The sequence below is a fragment of the Salvelinus namaycush genome, chromosome 9, assembly GCF_016432855.1.
Source record: "Salvelinus namaycush isolate Seneca chromosome 9, SaNama_1.0, whole genome shotgun sequence".
NCBI classification, from domain to species: domain Eukaryota; kingdom Metazoa; phylum Chordata; class Actinopteri; order Salmoniformes; family Salmonidae; genus Salvelinus; species Salvelinus namaycush.
The window spans coordinates 34,326,161-34,347,042 of NC_052315.1; the positions used below are offsets into that span (position 1 = coordinate 34,326,161).

General features: G+C 33.0%; 1 protein-coding gene across 1 annotated transcript in view; it reads right to left on the reverse strand.

Annotated features, from left to right (window-relative positions):
• Positions 1 to 20,882, reverse strand: part of LOC120053256 (semaphorin-4B-like) — an 88,334-nt gene that overhangs the window by 11,866 nt on the left and 55,586 nt on the right. The window contains exons 3-7 of the mRNA XM_039000400.1: positions 7,676 to 7,787; positions 7,222 to 7,338; positions 6,708 to 6,865; positions 3,167 to 3,348; positions 2,697 to 2,847 (exon numbers count right to left, since the gene is read on the reverse strand). Of these exons, the coding sequence (XP_038856328.1) occupies positions 2,697 to 2,847; positions 3,167 to 3,348; positions 6,708 to 6,865; positions 7,222 to 7,338; positions 7,676 to 7,787 (720 nt within the window). The remainder of the gene's footprint in view (positions 1 to 2,696; positions 2,848 to 3,166; positions 3,349 to 6,707; positions 6,866 to 7,221; positions 7,339 to 7,675; positions 7,788 to 20,882) is intronic.

The following is a 20,882-nucleotide window of genomic DNA, read 5'->3' on the forward strand; positions in this document are numbered from 1 at the left end:
CTGGATACATACTGGATTCGAGACGTCGGGCGAGGGAACTTCTGGGCCCAGAGATGCTGGGTTCCGGTGGAGGACGTGTTGGATCCTTCAATGCTGCGAGAGTTCCACCGTCTCCGTCAGGATCGTCCTGCGCCTCGTCTCCGAGGCCGGTGTCGACGCGCTGCTGGAGCCGCGCATCAAGGGGGGTTACTGTCACAACTTCTACCGAAGTCGATGCCTCTCCTTGTTCGGGCCGGTCTTCTAGCCATCGCCAATCCATTTTTCATTTTCCATTTGTTTTGTCTCGTTTTCCCACACACCTGGTTCTCATTTCCCTCATTATGTGTTGTGTATTTAACCCTCTGTTCCCCCCATGTCTTTGTGTGATATTGTTTATTGTAAGTGCTTGTTCACATTTTGTTTTACTGGTGCGCGTCGGGTTATTGTGCCCATACTTTGTATTTCTTATGCCGTTGGTTTAACTACTAAGCTGTTCCGGCCATTATCAAGTTCTGCTCTCCTGCATCTGACTTCCCTGCCACCAGATACGCACCCCTTACAGTTGTAGTTCGGTAGTCAAAGTTTACGCACCTTCGTCGGTGATTGGTCAACAGTAAGTGTTCTTTAAGTGTTTGTTGTCATTCAAAGACAGGCGACTAGTTTTCATGCAAATGTTTTCACTTGAAAAAAAATTAATTACAGATTTCTTGAGTTATCTTAGATTATTTCTGACTATTTTGAGGAAGTGTACTGGCTGATACAGCGTTTCATGGCGTCGGAGAAGATGGCTGACGTTTTCCTAACCAACTGTTTTTGGTTCATTATTTTGTGTTGTTTGTAACTTATTTTTTAACTTATTTTGTACATAATGTTGCTGCTACCGCCTCTTATGACCGAAAATAACTTCTGGACATCAGAACACCGATTACTCACCACGAACTGGCAGAAGCCTTTTTTTTCCTTTAACGAGTCCAACGAGCCCGACGTGAAGGACAAGGACATACTGCTTTCCCGGGAAGAGACCCAAATCCCCGTAATTTGCGTGAAGAGAAGGCAGAGAAAAAGAGGTCACATCGTCGGATGTGGCTGGGCTTGCAAACCATTACAGACTACAAAGAGAAGCACAGCCGAGAGCTTCCCAGTGACATGAGCCTACCAGATGAGCTAAACTACTTCTATGCTCGCTTCGAGGCAATTAACACTGAAACATGTATGAGATCACCAGCTGTTCCGGACGACTGTGTGATTACGCTCTCCGCAGCCGATGTGAGTAAGACCTTTAAACAGGTCAACATTCACAAGGCCGCAGGGCCAGACGGATTACCAGGATGTGTACTGCGAGCATGCGCTGACCAACTGGCAAGTGTCTTCACTGACATTTTAAACCTCTCCCTGTCCGAGTCTGTAATACCAACATGTTTCAAGCAGACCACCATAGTACCTGTGTCCAAGAACACAAAGGTAACCTGCCAGAATGACTACCGACCCGTAGCACTCACGTCTGTAGCCATGAAGTGCATTGAAAGGCTGGTCATGGCTCACATCAACACCTGGGTCCTCAGATCCTCAAAAGGTTCTACAGCTGTACCATCGAGAGCATCCTGACTGGTTGCATCACTGCCTGGTATGGCCATTGCTCGGCCTCCGACCACAAGGCACTACAGAGGATATTGCGTACGGCCCAGTACATCACCGGGGCCAAGCTTCCTGCCATCCAGGACCTCTATACCATGCGGTGTCAGAGGAAGGCCCTAAAAATGGTCAAATACTCCAGCCGCCCCAGTCATAGACTGTTCTCTCTTCTACCGCACAGCAAGCGGTACCCTAGCGCCAAGTCTAGGTCCAAGAGGCTTCTAAACAGCTTCTACCCCCAAGCCATAAGACTCCTGAACATCTAATCAAATGGCTACACAGACTATTTGCATTGCCCCCCCCTTTATGCCGCTGCTACTCTATTATTATCTATGCATAGTCACTTTAATAACTTTACGTACATGTACATATTACCTCAATTACCTCGACTAACCGGTGCCCCCTGCACATTGACTCTGTACCTGTACCTCCTGTATATAGTCTCGCTATTGTTATTTTACTGCTGCTCTTTAATTACTTGTTACTTTTATTTCTTATTCGTATTTTTTAAACTGCATTGTTGGTTAGGGTATTGTAATTAAGCATTTCACTGTAAGGTCTACACCTGTTGTATTCGGCGCATGTGATACAATTTGATTTGATTGATTTGATTTGAAGGGGGACAAACCGCTTTTTGTAGTTTGAAGGTATTTTAAGGGAATATGTGCGCACAGATGTTCACTTTCGCCTAGTCGAGTTCTGCTAGGAGCAAACCAAACCTATGTATGCAGACACCTTTAGTACAGTCTAACGCCTTGATCAAACTGATAGGGTTTTTGCGCAAAATAGAACACAGCATCATCTGGATATGTGTACAACAAAAGTTCAACATTCACCTTCTGCTACCATTTCTGTCAAGTCGTCTGCGCATACAGTTTTACGCATACGTTCGAGAAATCCAACGTATGCACCACACAGAAGGCACTGCAACACAATGCTTCAAGGCAAACGCAACGTTGCATTTGAAATTAATGTACTTCTGGTGTACCACCAAATGCAACTGCACTATTGGTGTGATCGAGGCGTAATGCAGGTTAGTGATACTGTGTCAGCTGTCCAGCAGAGGGCAGTGGACACTAACTCACCGTTCCAGGCCGTGGCTCAGGGACAGGGTGGTTGTAGGTGTACCACTGCTGGGTCTCCCGGTTGACCTCCCGGTAACGGCCGTTGAAGGCCTTCTCCACCTGGTCCATGGTGAAGGCACACACTGCTGAGCTGCCAGAGGCCCCTTTATACCTGGGATAACACCACACAGCAGTTAGGCTGCATCACATTCCTCTTCCCCCAAGTCATCCTATTCTTTACTCTGACAGTAGTGCCGAACTAATATAAAGTACGTGATCAATAATGTCTCCAATACACCATAGACGAACAGAGGGAATGGAGGTGTGGCTGTTTTCCCATGACTGGGTCAATGATAATCTGCTATAAACTGTATGGAAAATGTTATTGAGGAGATGAGTGTAATACCAATATTTCATTACCCAAATCAATAGAAAATCCTGCACACTCTTGCATATGTACTGTATGTCTTAGTGACAAAGTGTTTCCTCACCACTGTGAAGTGAAGACCCCATAGAACACGGTGTTCTTCCAGTCTTCTGGGCTGGGCGTCAACACAAACATGTCCTGGATGATGTTGAAGGGGAAGCCATCGTCAGGCAGCGAACAGAGGAGCTGTGCTTTTAGGAAGGTGGTCCATTTCTTCTGCAGCACCCTCTCTCCTCCTTTGTCACCCTGTAATACAAATCAGAGCTTTGTTACAGTATATGGACCTGCAGTCACAGTAACCCAGTGTCCAGTAGAGGGCACAAGCATGTACATTTAAACTGTAAACCCAGTAGTTGAAATGGTGAGAATGCATAATAATCTGATGTCATGGCAAACAACTTGCCTAAATATTATTATGGTTTACATTCTGCCTGGTATACATGTTCTACACCTGTTGTATTCGGCACGTGACAAATACAGTTTGATTTGATATATGTAATGATATGTCTGAAACATTATTCTCCCCAGTTGTTTACCTCGAAACGAGGAACTGTTTGAATTGGCAGAAATGAGAACCAATATTGTAAAACCACTAGACTGAGTACAACGGATGGTGGCTATAACACATCTCCCCTGGGGCAGTGGAGTTCTAGGTCAAGAAAACAATATAAGACATCACAACTGGATGAAAGAAAAACACTGGGGCACTGGGGAGGCCAAATGCTTTTCAGTGAGAGAGCGAAAAGGACACTGCTCACACACAATGCCTCTCCACGGACACTACCACTCTGAACCTGTGCCCGTGGCACTACCCTGCCTGGTGGTCTGTGGTCAGCTATGGGAGCATGATACTTGGTTGGCTTGAGAAGCTAAAAAAGCAGCACAACTTTTCCATTAAGAAATTATTCATTCACTTAGATCACTCCAACCTCTGCATGAAAGATATTATTTGTGAGCCTTACAGCTATGAATGCTGTACCTATACAGATAGCTGAATGTACAGGGAATGTGTGGGGACATACAACTGAAAAAAGGAATATAATTGTCTGTTTACATTCACTTGAGTCTGTGGCTCAGAGTGCAGCAATTACTCCAATTCTTGTCTGGGACATAGATCTGAGGAGATTGAAAAGGCTGAGGGAGGAACGGTAAGTCATCTTCACAGAGCACTGTTCAGAGGACTAAAAAGAAACCAAAAGAAGTCTAGCCTACATAACCCAGAGCCCTGTAAGATGTGCCTTCATCTGAGTCCCCCTCTGCCCAACATTAATCAGAGGAAATAACATCAGTGAATGGTAAAGGGAAATGACACGTGACTAATGCTGAGTTTCAGAAGCAATTACTTGCTGTATTAACCCAACCAGATAATGAGCTACATGTATTCCCTGCTCTGCTCCCCTGGGTCTACCTAGTTATTATTAAAACCAGAGAGAGTGTGTACCTAAAGTCTCTCCTTCTGAATATTGGACTGAAAGTGCTCAATTCATTAATCCCTTACATAAGCCCCCCTTTCCAACACGCAGGTACTCAGGGCCAGGTTGAATTTCCAGAGTTTCTGTAATAACAGTAATACCAGTGTAACGGCAGCCTTCCCTCTCTTCACTAGAAGAGAGAGTGTAGCAGGGATCGGACCAACACGCAGCGTAGCCAGTGCTCAACATGTTTAATAACACTAATAAACAGTGAACACTTAACACTTAACAAATAACAAAATAACAAAATGTGGCAAACCGATAACAGTCCTATCTGGTGCAGAACACAAACACAGAGACAGGAAACAACCACCCACAATCCCCAACACAAAACAAGCCACCTATATATGATTCTCAATCAGGGACAACGATTGACAGCTGCCTCTGATTGAGAACCATATTAGGCTGGACACAGAAACAGACGAACTAGACACACAACATAGAATTCCCACCCAGCTCACGTCCTGACCAACACTAAACAAGCAAAACACATAAGAACTCTGGTCAGGACGTTACAACCAGCTTGTTGTGTTTTTCTGTTTTCTGCACAGCTGTATACATCCACAATGCTCCACCCATCAAAAGTTTTATTTTCAGTATTATTGTAATTCTGTATTTTTGACAATGCCTTGTCTACAGTTTCACCAACACATATTGCACCATCCAAACCTTTACAAGAAGAATTCCCTAACAAATATAAGAATAATATAAGATAAGAAAGTCCAGGAGCTGTAGCTAAGATACTCTGTACTCTGAGTTCAAATCTCCCCTGTGATTGGCCTGCACACCACCATCCTGTATTTCATTTTAGAGGAGAATCAAGGGTGTGTCCTGCAGTCTCACTCTAACAGTGGCAGACACACTGGTTACCATTTGACTGCCACTCAGTGTCAAGACATACACCTGCAGACAGCTACTGTAGAGAAGCCTTGCTACTTGCAGTCTGCAGAGCCTGGGATGTATAGGCAGTCAAAATCCTATTACTAGAAGCTGTCTGCTGCCTGTTTGAAAAATATAAACAAGGGAAAATATCCCTCCATTGGAACTGCAACGTATGGGGCCTCTTAAAATGTAAAAGATGCCTGTCGCTGCTAAGTGTAGACTGCTTTAATGAGTTTAGCTCGTATGGCCGAGGTGGAAATTAAATTTAAAAGGCACGGAAGCAATTGAAATGACTTGTGAGCTGGCCCCAAAGCAGAGCTCTATTTCACATCTCATCATGGTAAATATTTTCAAATTAAGTTTGATAATGGGCTTTGGTGGATTCATTACGTTTGTTTGTTATATGCGGGAGGACAAGGTGCTGCCTGCAGGAGGCCTTAGTCACACAGCTCCTCCCTTCATTGTATGCACCTCACTCTGTCCACTCTGGCAGCACTGCAATGGTACTGCTTATCTCTTCATAAAACGAAAAAGGAAAGAAATGCAATATTACAAGATGCTTTCCCGGAAGATTGACTGCTGGAAATGCAAAGCCTGGGAGGAGGGGTGTTGCCCATAAAACTGTCAGCTAGTATTTCACACTGTGTTTGGATTGGCCATACTACAGCTGGGATAAACAAGAGGCCATGACCATGCTGTCAAAGTGAGGGCAGATTCTCTGGTCACAGAGAATAGAAGAGGTTCATTAAATTATTGTGAAGAAGAAGTATCACTCAACAATAGACCGGTGGTAAAATGTTTGGAAACCATTCCTTTCAGGTTCAAATTCTGGAAACTGAAATAAAGTGTTCCGGCTGCTCGTAGTACACCCTTGTCTGCAGGTAAGTGCAGGAAAGAGGTGGAAAAGGAGAAGGCATTTTAGGTCTGCTGTGAATCCTAGCTGAATGCTAATATTTGCTGAAATGTGATAAGAGTGGAGGAGGGCCCAAACAGGGGGAACTCACAGGAGGAATGTTTTTCTGTAACACAAACCCCTGTGTCCCTCCCCCCCTGTGAAACCAACCACTTCCACCCTTAAATCCCCCACCTCACACACACATGCATACACCACATAGAAGTGTACACACACACACTTCTCCCACTCTGATAGAGTCCATTAAAGTGTGTCTAGATCGGTGGGGTTGAGGAGAGCCTTGCTCAAGGGGAAAAGACACTCTTTAGACAGGCCATCTCCGTTGAAGCGTCACTCACCTTACACACGCGAGCGATGCGTGACACAATGGTTTTGTCAAAAAAATCAAACTCTTTTCCCGCTTCGCTGAAGAAGAAGTAAATCTTATCGTCGTCGCCTACTGGGTTGCCTTCGGGCAGGCTCTCCTGGATGTAGGCAGAGCCCACAAAGGCTGGGTCTGGAGGAATAACAACATAACCACAGGGTGAAGTGTCAGCCTAGAACCATGTATTCTAGGACATGGACATGCATTTTACATCCACAAACGTCTTCTGGTCATTCAGTCATTTTGCAACAGGAATTGTGGTAACTACTGCATGTTGAAATTAACAAAATACCATGGAAACGCCTATAGTTCTTCAAAGCTACGGTCATTTTCATTTATCATGTCCAGCCTGAGGTCTTCAAATACTGATTGTATGTTTAGGGGAAAACTATTTATGCGTGTATGTTTACCTTATCAGCCAGCTTCATATACAAACAGTAGACCATGACATGAAGCAGTTACCAGATAGCTTGAAGACCTGAACTTACCTTGGAGCCAGTTCAAGGAGTTTTCTGTTTTCAGGGCAGCGCCTTGGCCCAGGCTCTTGTAAATGATAGGTTCATTTCCTTGGAAATTACTGACTGTACCAGCATACAGTTCTCCATCTATAATGTAAGGAACGATAAGATGAAGACAAACAATATCTGGACCTAGAGATGGAGCCTCTGTGTCACTCATAACAAACCCTGGAATCTAGAAGGGAAGGGTTGTCTGCTAGTATATTTACAGTATGGAAGACACTAAGGATGGTAAAATATACATTGCAGCTACTGTATATAAAATATTTTATAATTGATAAATCAGTAATTAAGTATGTCTACATTATGTATATTATTTTTATGTATGTATTGACTTGTATACAGTATGTATTGCGTACACAGTCTTATGGAAGCCAAACATATTTCCCTAACAGTAAATAAGTGACCCATATAGTGAACGTACCGGCTATGATGGCAGTGGACTTGTACTCAGGGTTGAAAGGGCAGCGGCTGCGCCCGTCCTCTGTCACTATCTCTCCAGTCTGGCTTCTCACCAGGGTGAAGTCAGCTGTGTTCTGGAGAGGACCCAGAGAGAAAGAGAGGATTGAGGAGAAGTAGGGCTGTAATCTACACTGACAATTCCCACTGCCTGCTGGCCACTCTGTTCGCTACTACAGCGCTGTAGTAGAACCACCAATTTTCCCACGGTTGCACACCAGCCACTGAAGCTAATTGGCAAAATTATTTGGCTAACTCCTCCCACCTGCGAACACACACAAGAGACACCCACATCAAACCACACCGGGTGTTACACAAATTACACAATGTAAATGTTCATGTTGCACAACTTTTAGTTGTCTCATTAAATGCTTTCAATATTTGTATATGAAAATGTATAGATGATTTGAAGTTTTTAAGTCATTGACATTTGAAGCTATTGACCGTTTAAAATATTGTCCGATGTACATTGTGCAATTTACTGATGGCCACTAACCAGCCCCATAGGGATATCGAATGTCAAACCAAATTGACCATGGGCATTACAATCGGGTCGCGTGCAGCTGCGCTCCGAATGTATGATTATGTGGGTGCTGCCATCTGTGGGCAGGATGACATAAACCCAACCTGTTATGCTACCCTTCATTTTTTGCATTATCTTCCAAATCTCACTTTTGGATGAGACTGACTTTATGACCAAATTTATCTTAAATTCACTTTGTAGTACATTTTTACACTATAATAAATATTATGCCACATAGGCCATTTTTATGAGATGAGAAATAGCGAAATAGCTGAGAAATAGCTTTTAGGGGCCGTCGCTCTTTAAGTAAATGTTATTATACAATTCCTTTTAAAAGCGATCTGGTGATGGGGAAGATGAGGAGTGCTGCTTACAGAAGGAATGGACAGAACTTTGTATACTGTACTTTATATCTCTCTGTGTGGGCTGAGACTCAATGGTTGTGATAAGAGAGACGCTCGGGAATCCTGGTTCACAACCTAAAGTTCAGCCAAGATACTTCCCCTCCTCCCTTAATGTCCCCCCCCCCCCCCCCCCCCATATTGAAGTAGTACAAGGGGGAAAGGGACACACATTTGAGATGTTCTTTGACTGTCAATATTTTTAAATGGAAATGTCAATGTTATTCTGAATTGCCTCAGAGACTTGTCTGCTCCATCAGCAGAACACTTTTAAAGATGCACTTCCTCTCAAATCTGTGTGTTCTAAAACGTCTTCATACAACCCAGAGCCACACATGCTCACTAAGCATCTGTAAGGGGTATAATTGGAATACACTGATTTCAGGTGGAAAAAAATGCAGTCTCCAGGGGGATAATCGCATGGAGAAGAAAATAAGTACCTTGATTGACAGAGTGAATTACATGGCTAATCACATCTCTCGACAGCACACAGGCATGGTGGTTCTCTCTACATCACACAGGCATGGTGGTTCTCTCTACAGCACACAGGCATGGTGGTTCTCTACAGCACACACGCATGGTGGTTCTCTCTACAACACACAGGCATGGTGGTTCTCTCTACAGAACACAGGCATGGTGGTTCTCTCTACATCACACAGGCATGGTGGTTCTCTCTACAGCACACAGGCATGGTGGTTCTCTCTACAACACACAGGCATGGTGGTTCTCTCTACAACACACAGGCATGGTGGTTCTCTCTACAGCACACAGGCATGGTGGTTCTCTCTACATCACACAGGCATGGTGGTTCTCTCTACAACACACATACATGGTGGTTCTCTCTACAACACACAGGCATGGTGGTTCTCGCTACATCACACAGGTATGGTGGTTCTCTCTACAGAACACAGGCATGGTGGTTCTCTCTACATCACACATACATGGTGGTTCTCTCTACAACACACAGGCATGGTGGTTCTCTCTACATCACACATGCATGGTGGTTCTCTCTACAACACACAGGCATGGTGGTTCTCTACTTCACACAGGCATGGTGGTTCTCTCTACATCACACAGGCATGGTGGTTCTCTCTACAACACACAGGCATGGTGGTTCTCTCTACAACACAGGCATGGTGGTTCTCTCTACATCACACAGACATGGTGGTTCTCTCTACAACACACAGGCATGGTGGTTCTCTCTACAACACACAGACATGGTGGTTCTCTCTACATCACACAGGCATGGTGGTTCTCTCTACAGCACACAGGCATGGTGGTTCTCTCTACAGCACACAGGCATGGTGGTTCTCTCTACATCACACAGGCATGGTGGTTCTCTCTACAACACACAGGCATGGTGGTTCTCTCTACAACACACAGGCATGGTGGTTCTCTCTACAGCACACAGGCATGGTGGTTCTCTCTACAGCACACAGGCATGGTGGTTCTCTCTACATCACACAGGCATGGTGGTTCTCTCTACAACACACAGACATGGTGGTTCTCTCTACAGCACACAGGCATGGTGGTTTCTCTCTACAACACACAGGCATGGTGGTTCTCTCTACAACACACAGTCATGGTGGTTCTCTCTACAACACACAGGCATGGTGGTTCTCTCTACATCACACAGGCATGGTGGTTCTCTCTACATCACACAGGCATGGTGGTTCTCTCTACAACACACAGGCATGGTGGTTCTCTCTACAGCACACAGGCATGGTGGTTCTCTCTACAGCACACAGGCATGGTGGTTCTCTCTACATCACACAGGCATGGTGGTTCTCTCTACAACACACAGGCATGGTGGTTCTCTCTACAACACACAGGCATGGTGGTTCTCTCTACAGCACACAGGCATGGTGGTTCTCTCTACAGCACACAGGCATGGTGGTTCTCTCTACATCACACAGGCATGGTGGTTCTCTCTACAACACACAGACATGGTGGTTCTCTCTACAGCACACAGGCATGGTGGTTCTCTCTACAACACACAGTCATGGTGGTTCTCTCTACAACACACAGGCATGGTGGTTCTCTCTACAACACACAGGCATGGTGGTTCTCTCTACAACACACAGTCATGGTGGTTCTCTCTACAACACACAGTCATGGTGGTTCTCTCTACAACACACAGGCATGGTGGTTCTCTCTACAACACACAGGCATGGTGGTTCTCTCTACAACACACAGTCATGGTGGTTCTCTCTACAACACACAGGCATGGTGGTTCTCTCTACAACACACAGGCATGGTGGTTCTCTCTACATCACACAGGCATGGTGGTTCTCTCTACAACACACAGACATGGTGGTTCTCTCTACAACACACAGACATGGTGGTTCTCTCTACAACACACAGACATGGTGGTTCTCTCTACAACACACAGACATGGTGGTTCTCTCTACAACACACAGGCATGGTGGTTCTCTCTACAACACACAGGCATGGTGGTTCTCTCTACAACACACAGGCATGGTGGTTCTCTCTACATCACACAGGCATGGTGGTTCTCTCTACAACACACAGGCATGCTGGTTCTCTCTACAACACACAGGCATGGTGGTTCTCTCTACAACACACAGGCATGGTGGTTCTCTCTACAACACACAGGCATGGTGGTTCTCTCTACAACACACAGGCATGGTGGTTCTCTACTTCACACAGGCATGGTGGTTCTCTCTACATCACACAGGCATGGTGGTTCTCTCTACAACACACAGGCATGGTGGTTCTCTCTACAACACACAGGCATGGTGGTTCTCTCTACATCACACAGGCATGGTGGTTCTCTCTACAACACACAGGCATGGTGGTTCTCTCTACAACACACAGGCATGGTGGTTCTCTCTACAACACACAGGCATGGTGGTTCTCTCTACAACACACAGGCATGGTGGTTCTCTCTACAACACACAGGCATGGTGGTTCTCTCTACACACACAGGCATGGTGGTTCTCTCTACAACACACAGGCATGGTGGTTCTCTCTACAACACACAGGCATGGTGGTTCTCTCTACAACACACAGGCATGGTGGTTCTCTCTACAACACACAGGCATGGTTGTTCTCTCTACAACACACAGGCATGGTGGTTCTCTCTACAACACACAGGCATGGTGGTTCTCTCTACAACACACAGGCATGGTGGTTTCTCTCTACAACACACAGACATGGTTGTTCTCTCTACAACACACAGGCATGGTGGTTCTCTCTACAACACACAGGCATGGTGGTTCTCTCTACATCACACAGGCATGGTGGTTCTCTCTACAACACACAGGCATGTGGTTCTCTCTACATCAACAGGCATGGTTTTCTCTTCTACAGTACAACAAGGCAATGGTGGGTCTCTACTATCACACAGCATGGTGGTTCTCTCTAGCAACACACAGGCTCTTACAACAAAGCATGGTGGTTCTCTCTACAACACACAGGCACATGGTGGTTCCTCCTAATCTAACATACTATAACTAACTAACACCTAAAAAAAAAAAAAAGAAGAACTAAAAAACTTCTTAAAACTAAAATAAAAAATAATAACTTAATATATATAAAGAAAATAACTAATATAAAAAAATAAAAAAAAAAAAAAAACAAAATAACTAAAGGAAACATATAAAAAAAATACTAATAGAAAAAAAAGAAAAAAAACTACTAAAAAAAAACCTAAAAATAAAGTCTCTCTAAAAAACCTAAAAACAATCTAACGACTATAAAAATAAAAAGAAAAATACTAAAAAACTAAAAAATGGTAAAACTAGAAAAAAAAAACTCTCTAAAAATAAACTCTAAAACTCCTAAAAAATAAACTCTCTAAAACAAACTAAAAAAACACTAAAAACAATAAAAGAATAAACTATTAAAAAAAAAAATAACAAAAACTCTAATCTAAAAACAATCTCTCTAAAAGAAAAAAAAAAAAAAAAAAAAAAAACTAAAAAATAAAAAAAGAAATATAAAAATTCCTAACTAAAACCTAAAAAAAAACTAAAGAAAAAAATAAAAATCTAACAACTACACTCTCTCTAATAAAAAGAAAAGAAAATACTACATAACTAAAAATAAAAAAATAAAAATCTAAAAAATATAAACACTACTAAAAAACTTACCTTAAAAAAACTATAAAAAAACGTCTAAAAATTAATCTAAAATTTTAAACACTAAAAATAACTCTCTAATCTATAATAAGAATAAAAATAAATCTCTTAACTAAACTAAAGCAAGTAACGAAAAAAATAAAAAAAAAAAAAAACTAAAAAACTAATAACTAAAGAAAACTAAAGTCTCTCTAAAAAAAAACTCCTAGAAAAACACTAAAATAAAAAAAAAAAAATAAAACTAATATCTAATGAAAAACTATAAAAATAAACTACTAAAAAACTAAAAAAAAAGTAAAAATAAAAACTAAAAACAATCTACTAAAATCTAAATAAAAAATCTAATACTAAAAAAAAAAAAAAATAAAACTCTCTACAAATAACAAAAAAAAAAATAACTAAAAAACACTCTAACTAAACTAAAAAAAATCTCTCTACAAAAAACTCAAAACATGATAACAAACTAAAAACTAAAAAAAATCTAAATAGGGGCTAGTAATCTCTCTATAACTACTAATAAAATAAAAAAAGTAAACTAAGCTAAAGAATAAACTAAATCCTATCTAAAATACGAAAAAAATAAACAACCTCTAAAAACAAACTAACTATTAAAAACTTCTAAGAAGAAAAAGAAGCTAAAACTAATAAAGAAAAACAAAATAAAAAAAAACTAAAAATCTAAAAACTAAAAATATCTATCGAAACTAAAAAAAATTAAAAAAACAAAATAAATAAAAAAAATCTAAAAAAAAAATCTAAAAAAATAAAAAAATATCTAAAAAATCTTCTAAAGAAAGTACTAAATACTCTACTATAAACTCTAAATATCTAATTCGAAAACTCTCTAAAAAAAAATAAATACTAAAAAAAAAAAAGAAAACAATGATTATCTCTAACTAAAAAACTTATTACTACTATCTCTTCTCAAAATCTCTACTAAAAAAATAGGATCTAATAACTACTCTCTAAAAAAAACTAAAACAAACAAAACAGAAACGAAAAAAACTAAAACCTAACTAAAAAAAAAAAAAAAACTACACTACGAAAATCCTAACAAAACTCTCTAACTAAAAAAAATAAAAAAAAAAACAAAATAAAAAAAAAATGAAAAACTTCTACTCTCTCTTCTAAAAGAGCTCTAAAAAAATCTCTAAGAGCTAAACTAATAAACTCTTCTAAAAAAAAAACTAAAAAAAAACTACTCTCTAAATCTAATACTAAGAACAGAAAGCTAAACCGAAAAAAAAAAAGAAAAAAAAAAAACTCTAACTCTATCATAATAAACAAAAAAGGCATAATAAAAAACTAAAAAGTATAAAAGCTAAAAAAAAAAAAACTAACGAAACGCCTTCAAGGAAAAAAAAAGTTCTCTCTAAAAAAAAACTACAATAAAAATAAAAAAAAAAAAAAATTAATCTAACCTAAAAATAAAAAAAACAAAAAATCTCTATAAAAACTCTACAAAAGTACTAAAAAAACTAAAAAAAATTAAAAAAAAAAAAAAAGATTAAAAAATAAACGAATAAACATCGAAAAATAAACTAGAAAATAAAAAAAGAAAAAATAACTCCTCTATAACTAAACTAAAATAAAAAACTAGCCTAAAAAATCTAAAGACTCTAAACGGAAAGTCTAAAAAAATAGAAGAAAAATCTACCTAAATAATCTATAAAGAGCTATTCTAAATATAAAAAAAATAATAACACTAATATCTAAAAACTAAAAAAAACGGGGGGGGGGGGATAAATACAAAAAAAAAAAAACTAAAAAAATACAAAATAAAAAACTCTAAATAATGAATGATAATAAAAAAAATAAAAAAATAAAGTACTAAAATTCTACAAAAAAGAGAATAATAAAAAAGACTAAAAGAAAACTAAAAAAAACAAAAAAAAAGCTAACAAACTAACAAAAAAAAATCTCCTACAAAAAAAAGAATAAATAAAAAAACTACTAAATCATTGGAATTAATTCTTCTCTAACAAACTATAAAACAAAGAAGGCAAAACTAAAACCTCTCTAACAAAAAAAAAACAAAAAAAAAAAACTACCAAACAACAAATAAAAAAAAAACAAATGAAAAACTCTCTAATAAAAATAAAAACTCTAAAAAAAGATTAAAATCTAAAAAGCATTACTATAAAAAAAATAAAAATCTAATAGCTAAAAAATCTCTCTATACTCTCTAAAAACTAAATAAAAGAAAAAAAAAAAACTAATGAACTAAAAACTAGTAAAAAAACTAAAAAAAAATAAACAAATAAGTCTAGATAACTAAAAATAAAAGATCTAAAAAAATACTCTAAGCTAAAAAAATTCTCTCTAAAAAACTATTCTAAAAATCTAAAAAAAAGTATAAAAACTAAACATAGAAAAAAAAAAAAACTCTAATATCTAAAAAGCTAAAAAAAAATAATAAAAAAAAAAAACTAAATAAAAACTAAATAAAACTAAAACTTACTACAAAAAAAATATAAGTAATAGTAAATAAAGGTAACATACTACTCTCTAAAAAAATAAAATCTAAAAGAAATTAAAAAAACTAACCCCCCCCCCCTTTAAATTAAGAAAAGAATCTAAACAGCTAAAATAGAAAAAACTAAAACTATAAAAAATAATAAATCTCTCTAATCTAATGAATCACTCTAAACTAAAACTCTATAAAAATAATAAAAAACCTCTCTAAAAAAAACCTAAAAACTCTACTTAAAAAACTCTAAAATAAATAACTTAACTAGAAGCATAAAAAATAAAGCCATTAAAGGAAGAGAATGAGTGGACTAAAAATATAAAAAATTAAATGAAAAAACTACTAAAAAAAAAATACTCTAAAGTAATCTAAAAAATTAAAAAACTAAAATAAAATAATAAAATCTAAAAAAAAAAAAAAACTAAAAAAAAAAAAAAAAAGAAAAATAACTCTGTAAACTATATAAGAAAACTAAAAAGAAAAAAAAAATAATAAAAAAAAAAAACTAAAAAACTCAAAAAAAAATCTAAATAAACTAGAAAAAAAAACAAGATACAAACTCTAACTAGATAACTACAAAAACTAAAAAAACTACTATAAAGAACTAAAAAAACTAAAAACTCTACTAAAAGAAAAAAACTAAAATAAAAATAATAAAAAAACTATATCTCTCTAAAAAAAAAAATAAAAAAAAAAAAAAATAAAAAAAAAAAACCTATAAACACTAAAAAATAAGATAAAAAAAAAAAAAAAACTAAACTAATAAAAAAATAATTTCTCTCTACTAAAAAAAAAAAAAAAAAAAACTAAAACTCTAAACTCTCTAGACTCTCTTAAAACTAAACTATAAAAAAATAAAATAATAATCTCTAAAATCAAAAAAACTCCTAAACTAAAACTCCTAAAAATGTCAGAAAAAAGAAAAAAAACTAAAAAAGAAACATGACTCTCTAAAAATAAAATTAAAATATCAAAAATAAAAATAAACTAAAGAACTAAAATAACTAAAAAAAAAAACTATCTAAAAACTCCTATTTCTCTCTAAAAATAAATACTAAAAGACACTACTAAAAAAAAATAAAGTAAGTAAAAATAACTAATAGCTACTAAAACTAACTAAAAAGTAAATTAAGAAATACGGAAAAAAAAAATAACTAAACTTAAATCTAAAAAGCTCTCAAAAAAAATCTAAAATCTAAAAAAAGACAAAGAAGTCTATCTAATAAAAACTAAAAAAAAATATCTTAAAAAAAAAAAAAAATATAAAAATCTAAACACTTAAAAATGAACAAAAAAACTAATACTACAATATATCTAAAAAAAATAAAAAAAAAAAAAAATAAAAACTAATAAAAAAAAACTAAACTCTCTAAAAACTAACTAAAAAATAAAAAACTAAATAAAAAAAACTTACTCTCTAAAAAATAATAAACTAATAAACAAAAAGTCTATCTCTCTAAAAATAAATCTCTCTATAAAAGCTAAAAAAAATAAAAAAGCTAAATAAAAACCTAAAAACTATAAAACTCTAAAAAACTAAACTAAAAAAAAAAAAAAAAAAAATATCAAAAAAAAATATACTAAAACTAAAATCTTCTAAAAAAAAAAAAACAAACAATCTAAAAAAATAAGAGTTAAACAAACTCTAAAAAAAACTAAAAAAAAAGCTAATAAAAGAAAATTCTCTCTAAAAAAAAAAATAAAAAATAAAAAAAAAACTAAAAACGGATAAAAAAAAAATATTTACTACTAAAAAAAAATAGAAAAAAAAAAAAAACTAAAAAAAAATAAAAAACTAAAATACTAAATATAAAAAAAAGAAAAAATAAACCTACAACTAACAAGAAAAAAAAAAAAAATACGACAATCTAAAGAAGGTGAGTCTATCTAATAAATACTAAAAGAAAAAAAAAAAAAAAACTACTAAAAACTAAAAAACTAAAAGTAAACTACTACTAAAAATCCTAAAAGAAAACTACCTAAAAAAAACACATAAAAAAAAACTTAAAAAAATAGAACTAAAAAAATAAAATAAAAAATCTAAAAACAAAATAAATAAAAAAACAATAAAAAAAAAAAATAATAAAAAAAAAACTAAACCTAAACTCTACTAATCTAAAAACAAAAAACTCTAAAGAATCTAATACTTATAATAAAGTCTAAAACTACTCTAAATAAATAAAAACTAATAACTAAGAAAAAAAAAACTATAAAAAAAATGTAACTTCTAAAAAACCTAATAAAATAATAATAACTAAAAAAATAGTCTAACTAAATAAAAGGAAAAAAAAAAATATAAAAAAATAACTAAAAAAGATGGGGGGGGGTGATAGGATAAAAAAAAGACTAACCTAATCCTAAAAAATACTATAAAACGAAAAACAAAACATAAAAAATAAAATGAACGTCTACTCTCTAAAAAAACAAAATTTCTCTCTCTATATAGAAACTACTAAAAAAAATAAAATATAACTAACTAGACTAAAAAGAGAAAAATAAACAACTCTAATACTAAAAATAAAGTATAAAAAATGCAACTATAAATAATATAAAAAATACTAAAAAAATAAAAATAAAAAATAAAACTAAAAAAAAAAAGAAAAAGCTAATAAAAAAACAAGAAAAACAAACTACTAACTATACTATAAAAAAAAGAAACAACTCTAAAATATAAATAAAAACATAACGCAGTATAAACAACTAAAAAAACTAACTAAAGAATAAAAGAAAAAAAATAACAAAAAAAAAAAAAATAAAGGAAAAAACATACTAATAAAAAAGCTCTAATAATAAAAAAAAAAAAAAAAACTAATCTACTAGAAAAAAAAATTCTCGCTCTAAAAAAGAGAAAAAAAAGAAAAAAAGAAACTAAAAAAACTAAAAACCTAATCCTACTAACTACTTATCTAAGAAGATAAGAAATTCTCTCTAGATATAAAGATACTCTAAAATATCTATCTACAAAAAAAATAAAAAAGACAATAACTAAAAAACTAAACTCAAAAAAAAAAAAAAATACTAAGTATCTCTATAAATAACTAAACAAAAAATAAAACTAAAACTCTTAAAAAATAAGAATATAACCTAACTAAAAATCTAATAAAGAAAACATATAATTCTCTACTAACTAAAAAAAAACTAAAAAATAAATATAAAAAAACTAAAAACTAAAAGAAAGGTTAACTAAGATAAAAGAAAATAACTAAAATTAATAAAACTATACAATAAAAAATATAACAAATAAAAATAAAAATAAAATCTCTTCTATAAAACTAAAAAACTAAAAACTACTATAAAACTAAACAAAAATAAAAAAATAAAATATATAAAAAAAATAAACTACTCTAAAAGAGTAACTAAGATAATATAAACGGATAACTAAAAAAAAAACTATAAATACTAATAAATACTCTCTATAAAACTAAAATAACTAAAAAAAAAATATCTAAACGATTAAGGAGTAAGGTAAAAAAAAAAAAAACCAAATAGAAAAGAATAAAAATAAAAACTTCTAAAAAAAAAAACTAAATAAATTAAAAATAAATCTAAAAAAAGTAGAAAAAAAAAAACAAAAACATCTCTCTTCTAAGAAAATAAAGAAAAAAAAAAGAACTTAACTACAAAAAAAAAAAAATTAAAAAAAAAAAAAAGGGAACAAACTAAAAAAACTACTAACTAAACAAAGAAAACTAAATAGAGCTCTCTACAAAATTCTCTCTACAAAGTCTAAGCTAAATAAAACAAAAAAAAAAATAAATAGCTAACTAATAAATAAAAAACTCTACTAATAAAAGAATCTAATCTATAAAACTACTAAACCTATAAAAAAAAAACCTAAAAAAAAAAAATAACTAGCTAAATCTCTCTAATAAACTAATCTAAAAAATAAAATAGGAATCTAGAAAAAAGAGAAAGAAACTAAAAAAAAAAAAAAAAAAAAAAACTATCTCTCCTAAGAGAAAAAAAAAAAAAAAAAAAAACTAAACAAAACAAAAAAAAAATAAAAACTAAATACAAAACTACTATTAGAAAAAAACGAAAACTATAAAAAAATAGGCTAAAAAATGAAAAAAAACTAAAAAAAAAAAATAATAAAAAAAAAACTAAAAAAAAAAAATAGGAAAAATAAAAAAAACTAATAAATATAAAAAAAAAAAAAAGATTAAAAAAAAAAACTAAAAATATACAAAAGAAACTCTAAAAAAAAACTATAAAAAAAATAAAAAAAATAAAAAAAAATAAGTCTATCTAAAAACGTCTAAAAACAAGGAATTCTAGAACTATAGAAACTAAAAAGTCTCTACTAAAAAGAAATAGAATAACTCTCTTATAAAAAACTAACAAACATCTACTTATCTAAAAAAAATATAAAATTAAAGTAAAAAAAAAAAACTATCTAAAAAAAAAAAAAAAAAAATAAGCTAAAAAAATAAAAAAAAAAAAAAATATAACTAAAACTAAAAAAAAACTAAAAAAAAAAAAAATAACTAAAAAAATAATAAAAAAAAGAAAAAAAAACTAAAAAAAAATAAAACTTCTCTCTAATCTAAATCTATAAACTAAAACATAAAAAAAAAAAAAAGATAAAAAAAACTAATCTAAAACAAAATACTAAAAAACTCTAACTAAAAAAAACTAAACAAAAACTAACAATAACTCTAAAAACTAAAAAGAGAATTCTCTCTAATAAGTCTACTCTAAAAGAAAATAATAAAAAAAAACTAAAACAACATCTAATACAAAAAAATAAAAGTAAATAAATAATAATCTAAAAAAAAAGAGAAAAATCAAATCTCTCTAAAACTAGAAAACTAAAGTAACTAAAAACAAAAATAAAAAAAAAGCTATCAAAAAAACTCAAAAATCTAAAATAATAAACTACTAGAAAAAAAAAAAAAATAAAAAACTAAAAGTTCCTCTCTATATCTACAACACAAAAACTAAAAACTCTCTAAAAAAAAACTAAATAAAAAACTAAAAAAATGACTTAAAAAAATCCTCTCTAAATCTAAAAAAAATTAAAAAAAAACAAAAAAAAAAAAAAAACAAACAATAAGAAGAATCTAAAAAAATAAGAAATTAACTAAAAAAATAATCTCTAAAAAAATGGAACAAAAAGAAGACCTCTAAAAAATAAAAAAAAAAAGAGAAAATATAAAAAAGTAAAAAAAACTAAAAGAAAAAAACAAAAATAAAAAAAAAAAAAAAAGAAAAACGAAATAAAAAGAATACATCTTGTAACTCTCTAAAACTAAAAAAAAATACTAATATATAAAAAAAAAACAAAAATAAATCTAAAAACTAAAATAAAAAAAAAACACTCTTCGAAAAAAAAAAAAAAATAAAAAAAAACTAAAATAGAAACATCTAAACTATAAAAAAAAGAACTAAAATATATAAAATAAAATAAAAAGAAAAAAATAACTAAAGGAAAAAATTAATAAAAAAAAAAAAAAAAATCTACAATACTCTCTAAAAACTAATAGACTAAAAAATTTCTCTCTCAAAACACTAAAAAAGAAAAAAAAATCTATATGCTAAAAAAATCTCGCTAAAATAAACCTAAAAAAAAAAAGAAATAATATATTAAAATAGAAAAAAAAAAAAACAAAAAAAAAAAAAAACAAAAACTCGTCTATAAAAATAAAAAAATAACCTAAAGAAAAACTAAAAAA